The sequence below is a fragment of the Megascapheus bottae genome, chromosome 19 (assembly GCF_031878675.1).
Source record: "Megascapheus bottae isolate mThoBot1 chromosome 19, mThoBot2.hap1, whole genome shotgun sequence".
In the NCBI taxonomy this organism is placed as follows: domain Eukaryota; kingdom Metazoa; phylum Chordata; class Mammalia; order Rodentia; family Geomyidae; genus Megascapheus; species Megascapheus bottae.
Window position 1 is genome coordinate 27067911 of NC_143527.1, and position 16429 is coordinate 27084339.

The 16429-nt window shown below is 42.3% G+C and overlaps 1 protein-coding gene across 10 annotated transcripts in view; it reads right to left on the reverse strand.

Annotated features, from left to right (window-relative positions):
- Fhod3 (formin homology 2 domain containing 3) overlaps positions 1-16429 on the reverse strand; it is a 400155-nt gene that overhangs the window by 337125 nt on the left and 46601 nt on the right. For all 10 annotated transcript variants that reach the window (XM_090353236.1, XM_090353234.1, XM_090353233.1 and 7 more), the window contains exon 3: positions 3152-3216. In XM_090353236.1, the coding sequence (XP_090209362.1) occupies positions 3152-3216 (65 nt within the window). The remainder of the gene's footprint in view (positions 1-3151; positions 3217-16429) is intronic.

A 16429-nucleotide genomic window follows, 5' to 3' on the forward strand; every position in this document is an offset into this window, starting at 1 on the left:
AAAAAGACCTGTCTGGGATCCTGGCTGCAACCATCAAAGCAGAGCCCCTGTGGTCTTACTTTCTCTAGAGGTTTGTTGGGTTCCTTTACCAGGAAAGCTCTGCTCCACTCTCCTCCCAACCAGTGCAGGGTTCCAAAGTTAACATTGGATAATTCCAAAAGCATGTCATCTCCAATACATCAGCAGGCAGTCTTGGACCCCAAAAATTTCTATGCAGTAAGAGCAGGAATGCAATGGGACAAAAAGGTAGGGTAACAAAACATTATTGTGGAGAAAATGACTTGCTAGCCCTTGAGATCCATGAGACAAAAGCTGATCCTAGATCCTTCCTGAGCAATCATGGGTGGAAATGAGATCACTGGGGCACTGCATGTGATACTAAGCCCACAGAAACAGCCACCATGTTCCATGCATGGTAACTTCCCTTAGGTCTTACATGGTGAAGAGAGGAAATGCAATCCTGAAATGATACAAGAACTGAATTGATGTAACAGGCTTTTGTCATCTTATCATATTTTCTTTTATATTTCCCATTTCAACTGAAGATTTTTTCTGGTTTGGTTTTGTTTATAGCAAACAAATTCCATATAATATGCCGTATAATACTGGAAAGAGAAATATGTAACAATGGGTGGCAATACTTTGTAAGCTGATGTACACATTCCATTTTATTTATGTAATCAAAGGATACTATGTATAGTGTTATTTTAACAAATCTATTCCAGATCTTGCCAATAGTAAAATGGTCTTTAATACAAAGGAGCAACGTCTGTCTTGGGCATTAATGTTAATATATACAATCATTGCTTCACCACTGGACATATTTAAACTTAGGTCATTCTGGGTAAAAACTTAGGTCATTTCTGATGAAAGCAGAAAATCCTTCAAAAAATGATGTATACACACCTTAAAGCTAAATGGTGGCTAAATGCCCTGATTTACATATGCAGAGGCATTGCCAGTCCCGGGCTTGAGCTCAGGGCCTCAGCACTGTCCTTGGACTTTCTCAAGGCTAGAGCTCTGCCACTTGAGCCTCAGCACCACTTCTGGCTTTTTTCTGTGTATGTGGTACTGAGGAGTTGAACCCAGGTCCTCGAGCATGCTAGGCAAGCACTCTACCACTAGGCAAAACTCCTGGCCCCTACATCTAGATTTTTAAAAAACATTTCTGTGCCTTTACAGCTGTCATAACTCACCTATATTGACAGAAATGCTTGTATGATGACTAATTTTGAATCTCTTCCAAAATAGTCAATGAATTTTCAAAGTCATGACTTTTTATATTGCGTATTTAATTGGTTTATAAAATGGGTAGGTATCATTTCAGGGCTGAAGATATAAATCATTGGTGCTTGCCTAGCTTTGTGCAAGACACTAGGATATGCATGTGTATGTACGTGTATACATACATATACATAGAGAAAGATGTCATTTCACTAAATCACACAATTCCGAAGGCCAGTACAATTGTCATAAGGATATCTGAGAGAACAAACGGATTACATATGTCAGTAACTGGTTGAACCTCTGGGACATGAGGGCCAAAGTGCCCTTGCAGGGACTGGGCTAAACACAAAAACATGAGAAAAGGCCCATATTTTGTATTAGTAACACAGGGGTGAAGGATACAGAAGTTCATGCAGTAAGCCAATAGAATGATAGCTGTGTGGAAATGTTCTTGTCACTTGAAAGTACATACTGTAAAAAAAAATTCCTTGAAAGGAATTATACCATTCAGATTTTGATGTAGAAGGCTAGTTTCTATTGCCTCTCTACACTTAGGGAATGCCAATCTATTGTCATATCCCAAATATCTAGTAACTGTCAGGTATACTTAATGTTAAACTTCAATGCTATCTAGCCTTTGTTAGATGCCAGGATGTGTTATAGATTTGGGATAAGGGCATAGGGAAGTTAATCCAAAGAAGATAGGTGGTAGGATTTTTCTTTAGGTAGACATATGCCTGATACATATGAAATGAATGGGAAAAGATAAAACAGGTGAAGAAAAATCAACTCAGTAATCTAGCATCCATGTATGTTTTACCATTGCTCAGTACCACTGGCAATGAAAAAGCAGAATTGTCCATGTTGGCTTTCATTCTATAGATTCTACAGATCTTAGTGCGCTCAAAACTTTACAACCCCCCCCCAACATCCCACTTATACAATTAGTGAGTGTAACAAGTCACCTGTACAATCTCTCTCAAAGACAAATGTTGTCCCTTAGGTGCTTTGCAGACTCATCACATTTTCTCCCAATGAAATAGATTCCCACTCATGTCCAGCTGCTCCCCAGCTGTGTTCCTGGTTCCCAATAAAGAAATGGGAGACCACTCCACCCATAAATACTCCACTCCAAGTGTAGGCTGGGACTCAGCAAAGTGACATGTTCTCTTGCTTAGAATCCTGAGGACCACAGCAAATAGCCAATAAAAGTAGTTACTCAGATATAAAATACTTCCATGTGAATTTGAGGGTTTTTTCTTTTTATGATATCGCATTCCTTGCTTCAATTTAGTCCAAACCCATAAGGAAACTAGACCACAATGATAAAGACCATTCATCTTGGGTTGTCTATTTAGCCTAAGTAATTGGCTTCCCTCCATTGAACCTTGTCTAAATACAGGGAAAACAAAAGGTCCCAGAAAATCAACATCTGTAGAAATGGTCCCCATGGCATTCTTGAGTGATAACAAGCAAGCCATTCTGAACCACAAATATACTTGCTTACATCACTTCATCCCATTCTCCACCATCATGATTTCCTTCCAATCATCTGACCACATCTGGAGCCTCTCCTTCCCCACAGTGAGCTTGACAGAGCCAAAGCCATGAAGGGACACTTCCACAGGCTAGATCCTCATATTGGGAGGAAGAATCTCACCTCTTTCAGCATGTCCAGAAAGAAGTTCACAAGCAATCTGTCTTACCTTAACCTTTGGCTACCACCTCAAGAGCAAAGGAAGCACTCAGAAATGGGGCTTTAAAATTTATTGCTAGGAATGGCAATGCTAGACTTCAGGAATCCAAAAGAGTGGCTAGCCCAAGCTGTCACATGACTGTGACAGTGCTTAATAAGAGTATTACTGTTCATCACATTTGATCACTGAGTGTAGAGTCTATGCATACGCTGTTGCATGTCACTCACCAATGCAGGCGTGGACTCTCACTGACAGCTGTGTCCGAAGGATGATGCTGTGCTTTCTGCCCCGCCTAAGGAAGAGAGAAAAAAAAAAACCTGGTGTCAGAGCATTACTGGAGAGACACCCCTATGTTGTCAAATCAGCTTGAAAGTTTTGGTACATATCACCTGAAAGAGGTTCCTGATAAGCAGAACTACAAGACTCTGTCCTGATGCAGGATGTGTGGCAGACATCATAGGGATCCAAAGAAACCAAATAAGGAAGTTGGACCTCAATGGATTAGCCATGCATTTTACTGCCGTGTACCATCAGCTCCTGCCATTCACAGACTCTGGACATAGTTATGCTTGACCAGGTGGGGAAACTTTTTTAAACTGAGCTCATGAAGTGAAATTCTTGGAATGTAAAATCATAGTCTGATCATTCCCATACCCATTTTTAATTTTTTTCTTTATATACGGAGGGAAAAGGAACATCAGGAAATTCTTCAGTATATGAATTAAACGCTCTTAAGGCTTTTCTCTTATACTGTTACAGGAAGATGGAAGTATATCAGAAAACACTTCTTTTTTTTTCCTTTTTTGTTTTTTATTGTAATTAGTAAAAGGGTTACATGATATTTGCCAGATAGAAGGTGCATTAATTCACATACATTGATACCCTTTCACATGTCTTGGTACCCATTTCCCTCCCCCCACACACACCCCCCACAGAAAACACTTCTATTTAGCTTATAGACTTACCAGGACTACTTTGTAATAGAGCCTCTCAATGTCTGCTGGCTTCCTAGACTTGTGATGGTATTTGGAGAAAGGGAACATAGAACTTACCCAAGTACACTGTGGATACAGTCGTTCTAAATTCACAGTGGTGATTTCATCCATTAGATTTTTTAAATTCTTGAAGCCAGACAAAGACAAGCATGTTTTTAATTTATTATTCATGTAAACGAAGGAAGGAACCAGTTACACTGAATACAGCATCCTCTGGCTCAGCAGCTGCTTTTCTGTGGAGAATCTCCACTTAGACACCCTTCTAATTGCTGAAAGCCCTGTCCTCTGCCCTGATTAGTTTACTTGATTGTTTTACATTTTCTATGAATTGGATATTAGTTTCAAAAGAAAAAACCTTCAAGCTAGGTGTGGTCGTATATACCTACTATACAGCAACTTGGGAAGCAAGAAGACTGTAAGTGTGAGGCCAAACTGGGTGAAATACTGCCATGGATACATATAAGTGGTATAGAGATTGCCTTGGACTCTTGAGAATTCAGCCCCAGTACTGAAAAAAGGAAGGAAACAGGAAAGGGAAAGTCCAACAAATGTACAACATGATTCATTTACAGAAGCTTGCAGTTTGAAGAAACAGATTTCAGCAAGATTTTATTCACACACACACACACACACACACACACACACACACACACACAATAAGGTCTCAAAAACCCTACCAATAACACCCAACTCTGTGACCATACTATGAAAAACTGAAACTGCCTCTTGTCAGATCTGCCAAACGAGAATGAAGCCCTATGACAGATAGCAGCCATCAAGCACAGGTCTTTCCATACTGGAAGCCCAAAAGCAAAGAACCTGACAATGGCTAGCCCAACACCATTAGAAACAGTACATCCCAATCTTCAGCCTCCAGTTTTCTGTAACCCTCATCATCCTCAGTTGTAAGTTAGCCACACATGTCATCAAGATGCACCAAGAACTGAAGGATTTCAGAAAGAGCCAATTACTTGTCCCTTTAAAGAACAGCCAAGTTGCTTTCTGAATAAGTACTCTTTTCTCCTTAGAATTCTCCAGTCCAGTTTGAGGCATGTGTGGCAATTGTGCTGAAATTCCAGGCCCCTGAAAAAAAATGAAGATGGTATTCCTGAGAAAGTCACAGCAGACCTACAAAGACTGAGCTTGTGTCTTGAAGGCAGGTCTGAGCAAAAAGTTCACAAGATTCCATCTCAATTTATTAATTTTTTAAGCTGGATATAGAGGCATGCATCTGTCAGCCATGCAGGATGCATAAATAGGAGAATCACAATACAAGCAGGCCAAAGCAAAGATTTGAAACCCTGTTAAAAAGCTAACAGGAAAAAGAAAAAGAAAAACAAAAGAAAAAAGTTGGATCCAGAACTAATCTTCAAAGAAACAACCATTCCATTAAGAGATGGGCCAAAGACTTAAAGAGATACTTCTTTGAAGAAGAAATAAGAATGGCCTATAGATACATGAAGAAATGCTCGGTATCTCTGGCCATAAAAGAAATGCAAATCAAACAAGTCTGAGATTCCAAGAAATGCCCAAGATCAAGAAATCTAATAACAGATTCTGGTGGGGATGTGGCCAGGAGGGATCACTACTACACTGTTTGTAAACTCATTCAACCATTATGGAAAGCAGTATGGCGTTTCCTTAAAAGATTAATCAGAGCTCTCCTATGACCCAGCAATTCCACTACTTGGCATTTACCCAGTAATCCAGAAACAAAGACATACTAAACTAGCACGACAATGTTCATTGCAGCACCATTTACCATAGCAAAGATATGGAACCAACCCAGATGCCCCTCAGTTGATCAGTGGATCAACAAGATGTAGTATTTATACACAATGGAATTCTATGCTACTGTCAGAAAGAACATCACCCCATTTGTAAGGAAATGGAAAACTTGGAAAAAAGCATATTATGTGAAGTAAGCCAGACCCAAAGGAACATAGGCTCAATGGTTTCCCTCATTTGTAAAAATTAGTACAAACCTTGGGCTCTCCTAGCAGAGGATTACAATAGCTCCCTAGATACAAAAGGCCATATAGGATGAGGCTAAATGAAAGGACCTCCAGGATGTGGAAACAAGAGCCATATAATGTGTGATTGTTGTTCTTAATATACTATGTTATTTCTCATCTCTTTTGTTGTCCCTTGCTTATTCCCATATTGTTACAGTATCTTACTTTGTTATCTGGTACACTGTATATATGTTTATTTGAAATAGGATAGGGAAGGGGGAAAACAAGATCAGGGGAGGGGGTGAGGGGAGGGAAATGGGGACAAAAACATGAGAAGGGGTATAAATGTGTGTGAAATAATGCATCTTCTATCTGGCAAATATAACTGTAACCCTTCTATTAATTACAATAAAAAAAATGAAGAAAAAAGCTGGAAGCATGGCTCAAATAGTACAGCACCTGTCTAGTAATCACTAGGCCCTGAATTCAAATCCAAGTAGGCCAGCCAAATTAAACCATATACATATAACAAGACAGAAAAAGATTTATCTGAGGAGAGCTAGGTGCCAGTTGCTCATGTAATCCTAGCTACTCAGGCTGAGATCTGAGAATCACAGTTCAAAGCCATCCCAGGCACGAAAGTCTGTGAGACTCTTATCTCCAATTAACCACCAGAAAACCAGAAATGGCACTGTAGCTCAAATGGTAGTGGGATAGTAGAGGGATAGTCTTGAGCTGAAGAGTTCAGGGACAACAACCAGGCCTAGAGTTCAAGCCCCATGACCCCCCCCCCAAAAAAAATATATCTGAATTGCTCAAGAAATACTACCGGAAATCTGTCACTCACACATAACTCTTAAATCTTAAGATATACACTAATGTATAGAGGAAGGCAAAATTAACTCCCTGTAACTCTGATAGTTTTGATCTACTTTGTCTTTCTAGCCAATGCAGATTAGTAAAGACAATTTATATTTATGCATTTCCTTTGCAAATGTCCATCCTGCCATCTTTATTCACTCTAAAAGTCTTTCTGCTAATTCTTTCAGCTTCTCTTAGGGAAACAAACATATCATCTGTCTAAAAAGAACATATATCTGTCCAATAAATTTTCTTCTATGGAGGGGGCATTATAAAACTTTCAGAGTATAATCAATCAAATTCCCTCTTATAACTGAACATCATGTCAATACGAGTTCAGAAAAATAAGCATTGTTAACATTTTTGGAATGCTGATCATGTAGATTCAGATTCTAAATACTTTAGACAGATTTAGTCGTCACAAAATTCCTGCAATAGGCAACACTGTGGCCATTTTAAAGACTAAAAACTGAGGCTCAAAAGGGTTGAGTAACATGGCTGAAATCACATTGCCTCAGAGTGTGACTCAACATAGTTTAACCCCAGAACCTGTGCCAGTTGCCTTCTCTCAGACAAGTGTTCCGGGCTAGACTCTAGGAGGTACACCAAGTACTTACTGCATTAAGTCAGTAAAAACAAATACCACCTACATTTGCAATTTTCCACCTTTCCCGCAAACTCAAGTTTGTAAGAGAGGTTTGCACTGGAATCTCCGGCCTGCTGGCCCACCCTACGTCCTGCTCCTTTCCACTACATAAGCCAGCACATAGAAAGACAATCTCCCTGAATGTTCCCCATGACCCTGCTGCCCGTGACTGGCATGCTGAAGCTATCATCCCTGCCATGCCACACCATGGTGTAGCAGAGTTAAATCAGAATCCTCCAGTGCCAGGACCTCGGGACACAGAGGCAAGGACAAGTTAGCAGGACCTGAAACTCCCTCCGGACAGTCAAATTCCTTTCTTATCAGCCCAGCCAATGCCAGCCACCCTTCCATCGTCAGCACTCTCCATCTGGAGCCCATACCCAAGGCCATGGCTACTGCAGTGACCAGGGAACACTAGAACACAGTTAACGTGACTCAAGGAGACTTCAAGATATGAATTCCAAGACACAATGCTTCCATTCTGTCCCTGTCTCTCAAGAAAACTTATATTTTTTTTCTGCAACAATAACACATAAAGACCTTGAGATTAGAGCAAGTACTCAACATTATTTCTGGCACAGAACCAAAGGCTTGATCACTTCTTGTAGCCGCCAACAGAGAATTAATGCCCTCAAATTAACTCTTCAATCCCATCAGGAAGTTAGCTTATTATTATAGTCAAGGGTACAAATGTGTGTTTAACTATTCTGCAGTTGCCCAAAGAATACAAAGCTTTTGGTAAATCTCCAGAGCTTTAAGTCTCACCCAGCACTCTGCCCCAGGGGTGAAGAGATGATGGAGAATTTGAACAGTCATCTGTGGGTAAAAAGCATAGTGCTTCCCCAAAGGAATTTGCTCAGAAGATCAAAATCCAAACAAAACAATCAGTTGCCACTGGATGATCAGATACAGTCCGGTCTCTCTGGTAAACCACAGGTGAAAAACAGAGCTAGAAGCCAGCTATATGTGATCTTCTACCTGTTACTACATGAGCCCTCTGGCCTTAGTTCTCTCATCTGTTAAGCGGGATGATGATGCTGTGTACCTTCCCTGGAGAATGTGAGATTTCAACCAGTGAATGCAAGTGGCATGCTAAAGGCATACTCAGCATGTGGTAATGGCTGGACAATGCTAGGTAATAGTCTTGTCAGAAATGGTTCCATGTGGCTAGGCACAGTGACTTAGCCTTGTAATTCTAGCTGCTCGGGAGGCAGATATTTGCAGGTATCACAGTTCAAGTCCAGCCCAGGAAAAATGTTCTAGATATTCCATTTCAACCAATATAAAGTTGAAGATGATTTTAGATACATAGGAAACAGAGAAGAGAATAACTACCCAAGCTAACTGGGGCATAAATGCAAGATCTTGTGCAAAACATACACAAAAAGCAAAAAAAAAAAAAAAAAGCATGGCTCAAGAGGTAACTACTTGCCTAGGAAATGCACAGCACCAGGTTCAAACCCCAGTACTACCAAAACAAAAAGTGCTTCCAGCTACTCCCTCTCCCTCTTTTTCATTTCTGCCTTGTTCTCTACCTACTCTCTTTCTCCTTCTGTATGGCTAACTTCATTTTAGTCTGCATGTCATCTCTCCTTTCTTCTTCCCTCTCTCTTCCCCTTTACTCTAAGTGATGTATGTGCTATGTGCTATTACTTGATACTTTCTGTTCCTCATGTCAAATTCAAGGGATACTCTCTGTTCCTTGCATCAAATTCAAAGAATTCAATATGGCAACTTTTACAAGGGACTGTGATGACGTTTGTCCCTCCTGTATGTAACTCTGGGTTTCTAGACTCTGAGTCACTCGCTTTGCAAGACATAAGGAGTTCCAAGATACACAGAGAAATCTTTTTTTTTTTTTTGCTTGTACTGAGGTTGAACAGAGGGCCTCACATTCTCATTTAGCACTTGTCCCCTCCATGCCAGCACTCTGCTGCTTGAGCCATCCCTCCACTCCTGACCTTTTGGTGGTGGTGAACTGGAGATCAGAATCTCACGGACTTTTCTGCCCTGAGCTGGCTTCAACCCACTATCCTCAGATCTCAGCCCCCTGCATAGCTAGGATTACAGGTGTGAGCCAAGCACCCAGCTCATTCCTCAGTATCTTTTAAGACCATGTGACATATAATTTAGAGACCATATCATCCACCTGGGATAAATATATAACTCCAGTCTTTTTAGGGATCTGTTCAATGATCACAATCTCATTAGATGTTTTCATTGTCCCAGAAAGAAGCATCTTGTCCAGTCACAGACACTCTATACCCTATCCTAGGAACTCATCTAACATGTCATCTTTTGTGTTTGGTTTCCTTCTCTTAAGCCAATGTTTTCCAGGCTCATCTGTTTGATATGTGTCCACATTTCACTTCTCATTAGTAAATATTCCATTGTGTATATCCATGATAGATACTTGGGTTGTTTCTACTTTGGATAATTATAAATATGGGTACAAGCATTTTGGGTAGTTTTTATTTAGACAAATTGTGTCATCTCTCCTCAGTTATCTAGCTAGAAGAAACATGGCTTGAGTGATATAGTAAATCCTATGTGTAACATTTTAAGAAACGCTCAGCCTATTTCCAAAGCAGCTGCAGCCACTTTACATTGCCACCAGCCATGGATGAATGGCCCAATTTCTCCACAGTCTCAACACAAGCCACTGTCTGTCATCATCCTCAACAAGCCATCAGATGTCAAGTGCTTTTGACTGATGTTTTTTCCAATGACGTACAACATTGAACATCTTTTCATGTGCTCCTTGGTCACTTGTTTACCTTGTTAGCTATTTTTACATATCTTACTGGGCTAAATATCTATTTAAACCCTTTTTTCCTTTTCTAATTATCTTGCTATTGAGGTATAAGAGCTCTACATATTCTGGATATATTAGATATATGATTTACAAGTTATATTTTTTTCTCCTGTGGCTTATGTTCCCACCTTACCACTGATGTCTTTTGAAGTACAAGTTGTCTTAATTTTGGTGGAGTCCAATTTGTGTGTTATTTAGTTCATGTACTGGTGAATCCGTATCAGAGACTGTTGTTTAATATATTGTGATAGAGGCTTCTGCTTTCTCTGAGAAACTTTGTTTCACATTCAGGCCGTGCCTCATTTTTTTTTTTCAAATAACATTTTATTCATTTGTTTTAAAAAGTTTCATATATTTGATAACTCTTCTCCATAAATAGTATTTGATGGGTGTAATATTTTTAAATTGTTGGGGGGGGGGTTTCCAGTCCTGGGCTTGAGTTCAGGGCCTGAACACTGTCCTTGGACTTTTCAAGGCTAGAGCTCTGCCACTTGAGCCTCAGCACCACTTCTGGCTTTTTCTATGTATGTAGTACCGAGGAATCAAACCCAGATCTTCGTGCATGCTAGGCAAGCACTCTACCACTAGGCCAAACTCCCAGTCCTTAAATTGTTATTTTTGAATACAGCTATCCTCATGGAATACTTTAATGAAGCATAAATTCATTTCTTACATGAATTGCTGAAATACCTGTTTCTACATTGTCTGAAATAATAGAGTACTTCCTCTTGCATGCTTCATTTTTAGTTTCGGTTCTAGATCTAACCCTCTCTCTCTCCTCGTCTTCCACACTCGTCTGCCCTACAGGGACACCCATCCAAAGCTCCCAGACAATCCTGCTCTCCCTTGTCAGCTCTTCTATCCTTCTTTCCTCATGTCTGGAGACACCCTAAAAATCTCCTCTGAGGTGCCTGGCCTCACTGCCTCCTCTTACTGCCTGTCTTTGTGGCAAGCTGTTCTCCACTGCTTATTGTTTTGGTGTCTTCTCCTTTCTTGATGAGGCAGACACTACTGGCTACGTATGCAATAACTACAATTTCATTAGGAGCAACAATATACACCCATCAGTGAACATCAAGTGTAAGTTGCTGTTGGAGCTTCTGGAAGGTGCTCTAAGCCTGCTATAACCAACATTTGCTCTTTACGTCTCCCGCCTGAGGCAGGGACCAGTAGCTGTTACTCAGTATTCATAGTGAATGGGGCAATGATGTTACCTGGACACAATTGCATATTGCATCTTGCATCCATGAGCTGAAGCAGATTCTTCCATCCTTTTCCGTCTTTCTGGGGGGCTGGGGTGGAGAGGAGATGATAAAAACTAAAGCAGCCATTCTGACCCCAGAGATGAGAATCTCATTTTGAGGATGCTATAGCTGTTTCACCCTTCTTATAGAGTGTTGCCTATATCTTGACTCTCTACAAGAAAATAAGCTTCTCTTATTTTACCCAACATGCCTTGGGGATTTCCCAGTTTGCAAAAAAGAGAAGACAGGATTCTAACCATGACTGCCTGCCTTGATGTCGGAGCAGGAACAGCCTTTCTGTAATTACATAAAGCATGGAAGACTAAAGACTATTAGCAGAAGGAGAGGATTAGCCTGGCTTCCAAGGAATATAGTAGAATCAACATACTGTCCTTCACACTGTCTACTTAGCTATGGTTTGAGGCTTATATAAAAATTTCCAAGTAGAAAAATTCCTCATTCGCCCCCACCACTCACTCTCTCACCCATGGTTTTGCAAGTAACATGTGACATGTTACACAAAATGAGCCCCCATTATGGACGTGTCTATCTAATGTCACATGCACATTTCATTCTCTGGCTTTACTCCACACCAGCAGTCTCCCTGCTTCCCCCTTTCCCCTACACTGTTCCAGGCCCCAGTCTCTCTTCTCATCCCCAAACCAGCCACAGTTGACAGATACCAGATCAAAGTGTTTCCTGCTCCTTCACTTTCCTCCCACTCACCCCTAAGACAGGCCCCCTCATTACCTGACAAACTGTGAAAAGGCTCCCTTCTTTGCAGGCCATTTCTCCTCTTCCTGACTCCAACCCCCGCCCCCCCCAGCCGCCCAGCTCAGGCCCCACTCCTACCTGACTCCATCTTTGTCCCATCACATGAGCCAGCATTCGGAAACAGCATTGCCAAGTTAGGGTGGGAGCCAGTTCCATTTTTCTGGCTACTTCAGACTGTTCAAGACTGCTGCCCTGCTCCTCCATGGTTCTCAACTCTTCTCTGCACAGTGGCATCAGCTGAGGGGACCTGAAAACTCTTCCTTGCCTGGGCCCCACTCCCATCTCTCCCTGGGCCAATGGCTAGGCATGAAAGGGATGGATTGTTAACTGTCTTCAGGTGTTTACAATATTCTCCAAGATTGCAAACCCAAGTCATAGGTCTCTGACCAAACGTCTGATCACCTGGCTTAGCTTTTTTCTTTCTTTCTTTCTTTTTGGTCAGTCAGTCATGAGGCTTGACCTCCAGGCCTGGGTGCTGTCCTTGAGCTCTTTTGCTCAAGGCTAGCGTAACTCCACTTCCTGGCTTAGCTTTTTAAAGAGCAAGATTCTAAGTTCCACACCAAGCCTCCTGAAGCCAGAATCTAGAGAGACTAACATTTCTAAGCAGCTTTTTTTTTCCAGAATCTTCTAAGCCAGCTGGCCTAGAGCTAGCCCAGAGCTGGTATGCAGGTCTGGGTCTTCCTACTCGGCACTACACTGAGCTCACCTCAATGGTTCCTGTTGTTGAAAGCCAGCTTCTCCCCCTCCACAACCAAAGCACATGTTGCTGCTCAGTATTTGGAGCCTACTGCAGTCTTGGAAGGCACAGACCGCTCACCACAGGGCTGATTTGATGGCCTCAGCTGATGCTGATGCACGAGGGAACAGGGAATTGCTCTCCTGCCTGTAGCTTGGGTTGGGGATGCAGGGGACTCCTGCTTGCTTTCCTTGGGTTTCCAGCTGCTGCCTTTTAGACTCAGACTCCAAATGCTTTTCGGTGATAACTGCCTTCACAGCCCTAGAAGCTCGGGGAATGGGACAAACGTGTGATTAGATGGGGCTAGCTTTCATACTAGACTCAAAGAAGTGGAAAATGCTTCTTTCCCCTTCAGCCTTGACATTCTGAAAGGCCTCTTGGAGAATGGGCTGAAGAATGAGAGGACACTGCACACAGTCAGCCACAAACTGCAGGAAGCTCATGGACCCTTCACATATGCACCTGGGCTCTGGAACTGCCGCTTGTCAAGGGAACACCAGAGAGCCAAGCCATAGCAGGCCTCAAATTGGCATATTCTTCTAGGTAGGCCTTCCCCACAAGTCTGGTGGGATCCATCCCCTGCAAGCAAGGTATCCTTCCTCACAACCCTCCCACCCATGCAGAGGATGTCACTGTGTGTGGAGTGCCTAAGGATTGGTGCAGCACCTCTGACTTCTTCCCTTTCCTTCCCCCAATACTGTGGCCCTCTAGTCCCCATCTGCTGCCACACCCACATTCCCAAGACCATTATCTCCCCACAAGACCACCATGACAGTGGTGTGGGCTGGCACGAATTTCCGTGCAAAGGCGCGGGGTGGTGACAAGCCCCTACCATGGTTCTCTTCACGAAAGTGCAACATCTTGGAATGCTTGACCTGCACAGACTTGGTCTAAAATTCAATAATTCTTATTTCACTGTGTCATGACCCACCCCAAATTCTGCTGTTCTGTCATCAGCTACTGGGTATTGTTAGGTTTATTGATTTGTCATCAGATCTCAACCTCCTAAGTAGCTAGGATTACAGGCATAAGCTACCAGCACCTGGCCAACTACTGGTTTTTAAATATGAGCTGAGGGTTGGGTACTGGTATAATGTTCTCAGAGAATTATCACACTGCTTCATAACAACCGGAGGGGACAATATTGTGATTAGATCATCCCTACTTAAAAGGAAGCTGAGGTGAAGAGGAGAATCCACATTTCCATGTCACATAGCCCAGGATTAACTGCAAAGCTTGTGTCCTTCATCACAATACAATGCTGCCCTGGGGTGCCAGACACCTCCCTCCAGAACCCCTGCTTTTACAGGGAGCAAAATGGGATTGGATAATATTTTGTCCTTAGAAGTTTTACAAATGTTCTCAGTTTGTGAACTCTCAGAAGAGTAGCAGCATCAAGGTCACACAGTGGCAAAGTCAACATTATCTAGAGGCTTCTGTTTCCCCTGCACTGTGCTATGTCTGCTAATTCTCTGGTCTTGAAAGGCATAAAAAGACCTTGTTCTGTTTTATTCACATTATAATTGCTTTGTCCTTCGCTATTAAAATCTTTCTCCCCTTCCCTGGTTAGCAATAGCCTGAGTGATCATTCTAAACAAGTGAGTTAATTTTTAGCTTTGGCATAAAAAAGCAAAGTAACAGACAAGAACAGAGATACAAATTCCTCTAGGACGAAAGCTCTCCCAGAACACACTGCAGGCAAAAATATCATAATTGGGCCAAGCTTGGTGATACACACTTATGCAGCAATCCCAGAACTCAGAAGACTGAGATGGAAGGATCATGACTTTGAGACCAGCCTTGGCTACCACAGTCTCAAGTACGCATATTCATTAGGTGGTCACAATTCTTAGCAAACATCTTCCCATAATTGTTACAGAGAAACCAGAAGCAGAAATAAAATTTCATTTGGTAAGTTCATCTCTCAAAAGAGCAATTAACTAGGAAATAATTGTATTTGAACTACCGATCATGGGAGACAATATGAGCCTCAGACATTCAGTCTTTGCCAAAAGCCACACCATCACATCTTGGAACAGACCTAGGAGGGACTTTCAGCCATACTGGAAATGCATTCTGACACCTGCACCTATGGGGCTGGGAGCGGGGAGGGGAAAGGAGAAGAGGGGAGGGAGGAGAAGCTCAGCAGCACTGCCTGCTGGCCAACCCTCCGGGTCCACCTTGTGCTTTGGTTCTCAGCTGAGAGAATGGGGTGACAGCTCACAATGCCATCATCTTCTGCAACCCAGGACAGGGACAGATGGATTTCAGAAGATCAGGACGGGTGAGTAATAATGTTTCATCCTAAAAGTTTTCCAAAGATGGCAATATAACTGTAACCCCTCTATACATCGAAATTAAAACAATATATTAAAAAAGGTTTTCCAAAGAATGGATGGCACTAAGGATGAAGACCCTATCAAAGACATAAAGCCCCAGTCTGAGGTGAGTTTGAAATCCATTTGTCAAATGTGGAGTTACCTAACATCTTTCAAGCTCTCTACAGTTTCCATGTCTTAAGTATATCCTTCTTGTCACACTATCCTTCATGTTTACCTGAGCAAAAGACCTTAAAGGAAGAGTTCTTAGAACTTAGTTTCAGAGAGTTGAGCCTGTCATGGCAGGGAGGGGGTGACAGAGCTAAGCTACTCACATCATAGCAGCCAGGAATGGGGGAATAAGAGGGGGGAGGGGTTGTGCTCACTGGCTTCCTGTTCCCCTTCTAGGCACCCAGTCCCTCAGCCTATAGGATTGCACAGCCCACAGCCCACATTCAAGACAAGTCTTCTCTACCAAGTCAGTGTTCTCTGAAAACACCCTCTAATGCACCAGGTGTGCTTTGCTGGTCTCCTAGGTATCCCTCAATATAATCAAAACTGATATCACGAGGCTATAGAATGGACTTATGACAGAAGAGGAGGAAAAGGAAGAGGAGGAAGAGGAGGAGGAGGAGAAGGAAGGCAAGGAGGAGGAACAGGAATGAGATCAACCTTGGGGAGTTGCCACAGGACCTCCTGGCTCACCAGGAACAGCTGTGGGGGACCTTGCAGTATCAGGAGACAGCTATCACCAGCAAGATACACTGCTAGTGATGGAGCCACCCTGCCATGTGCCTGGAAGTGGCATTTTAGACCATGACTGATAACCCTATATGAACTAGCCTTATGTCACCAAAGGTGGAAATGGACATGTTGCATAGAACCTGAAGTGTCTTTGCTCAAAGATCTGGAGGTATAAGAGGGGTACAGACACAGAAGTCAGCATACCTATGTACCAACCTGGCCCTGTCTTTTTCCCTGAATAAGGTGTGGGGGTGGAGTATTGGCCCTAAGCTTGAACTTAGGGCTTGTGTGCTGTCTCTGAGCTCTTTAGCTCGGGCTAGCTCTCTACCAATTAACCGGCTCTTAGGAAAATTGAATATTAAGCAAAGATAACAAATTAAGGTGACAGTGTAGTTTTTGGTATAGTAGGTGCACATT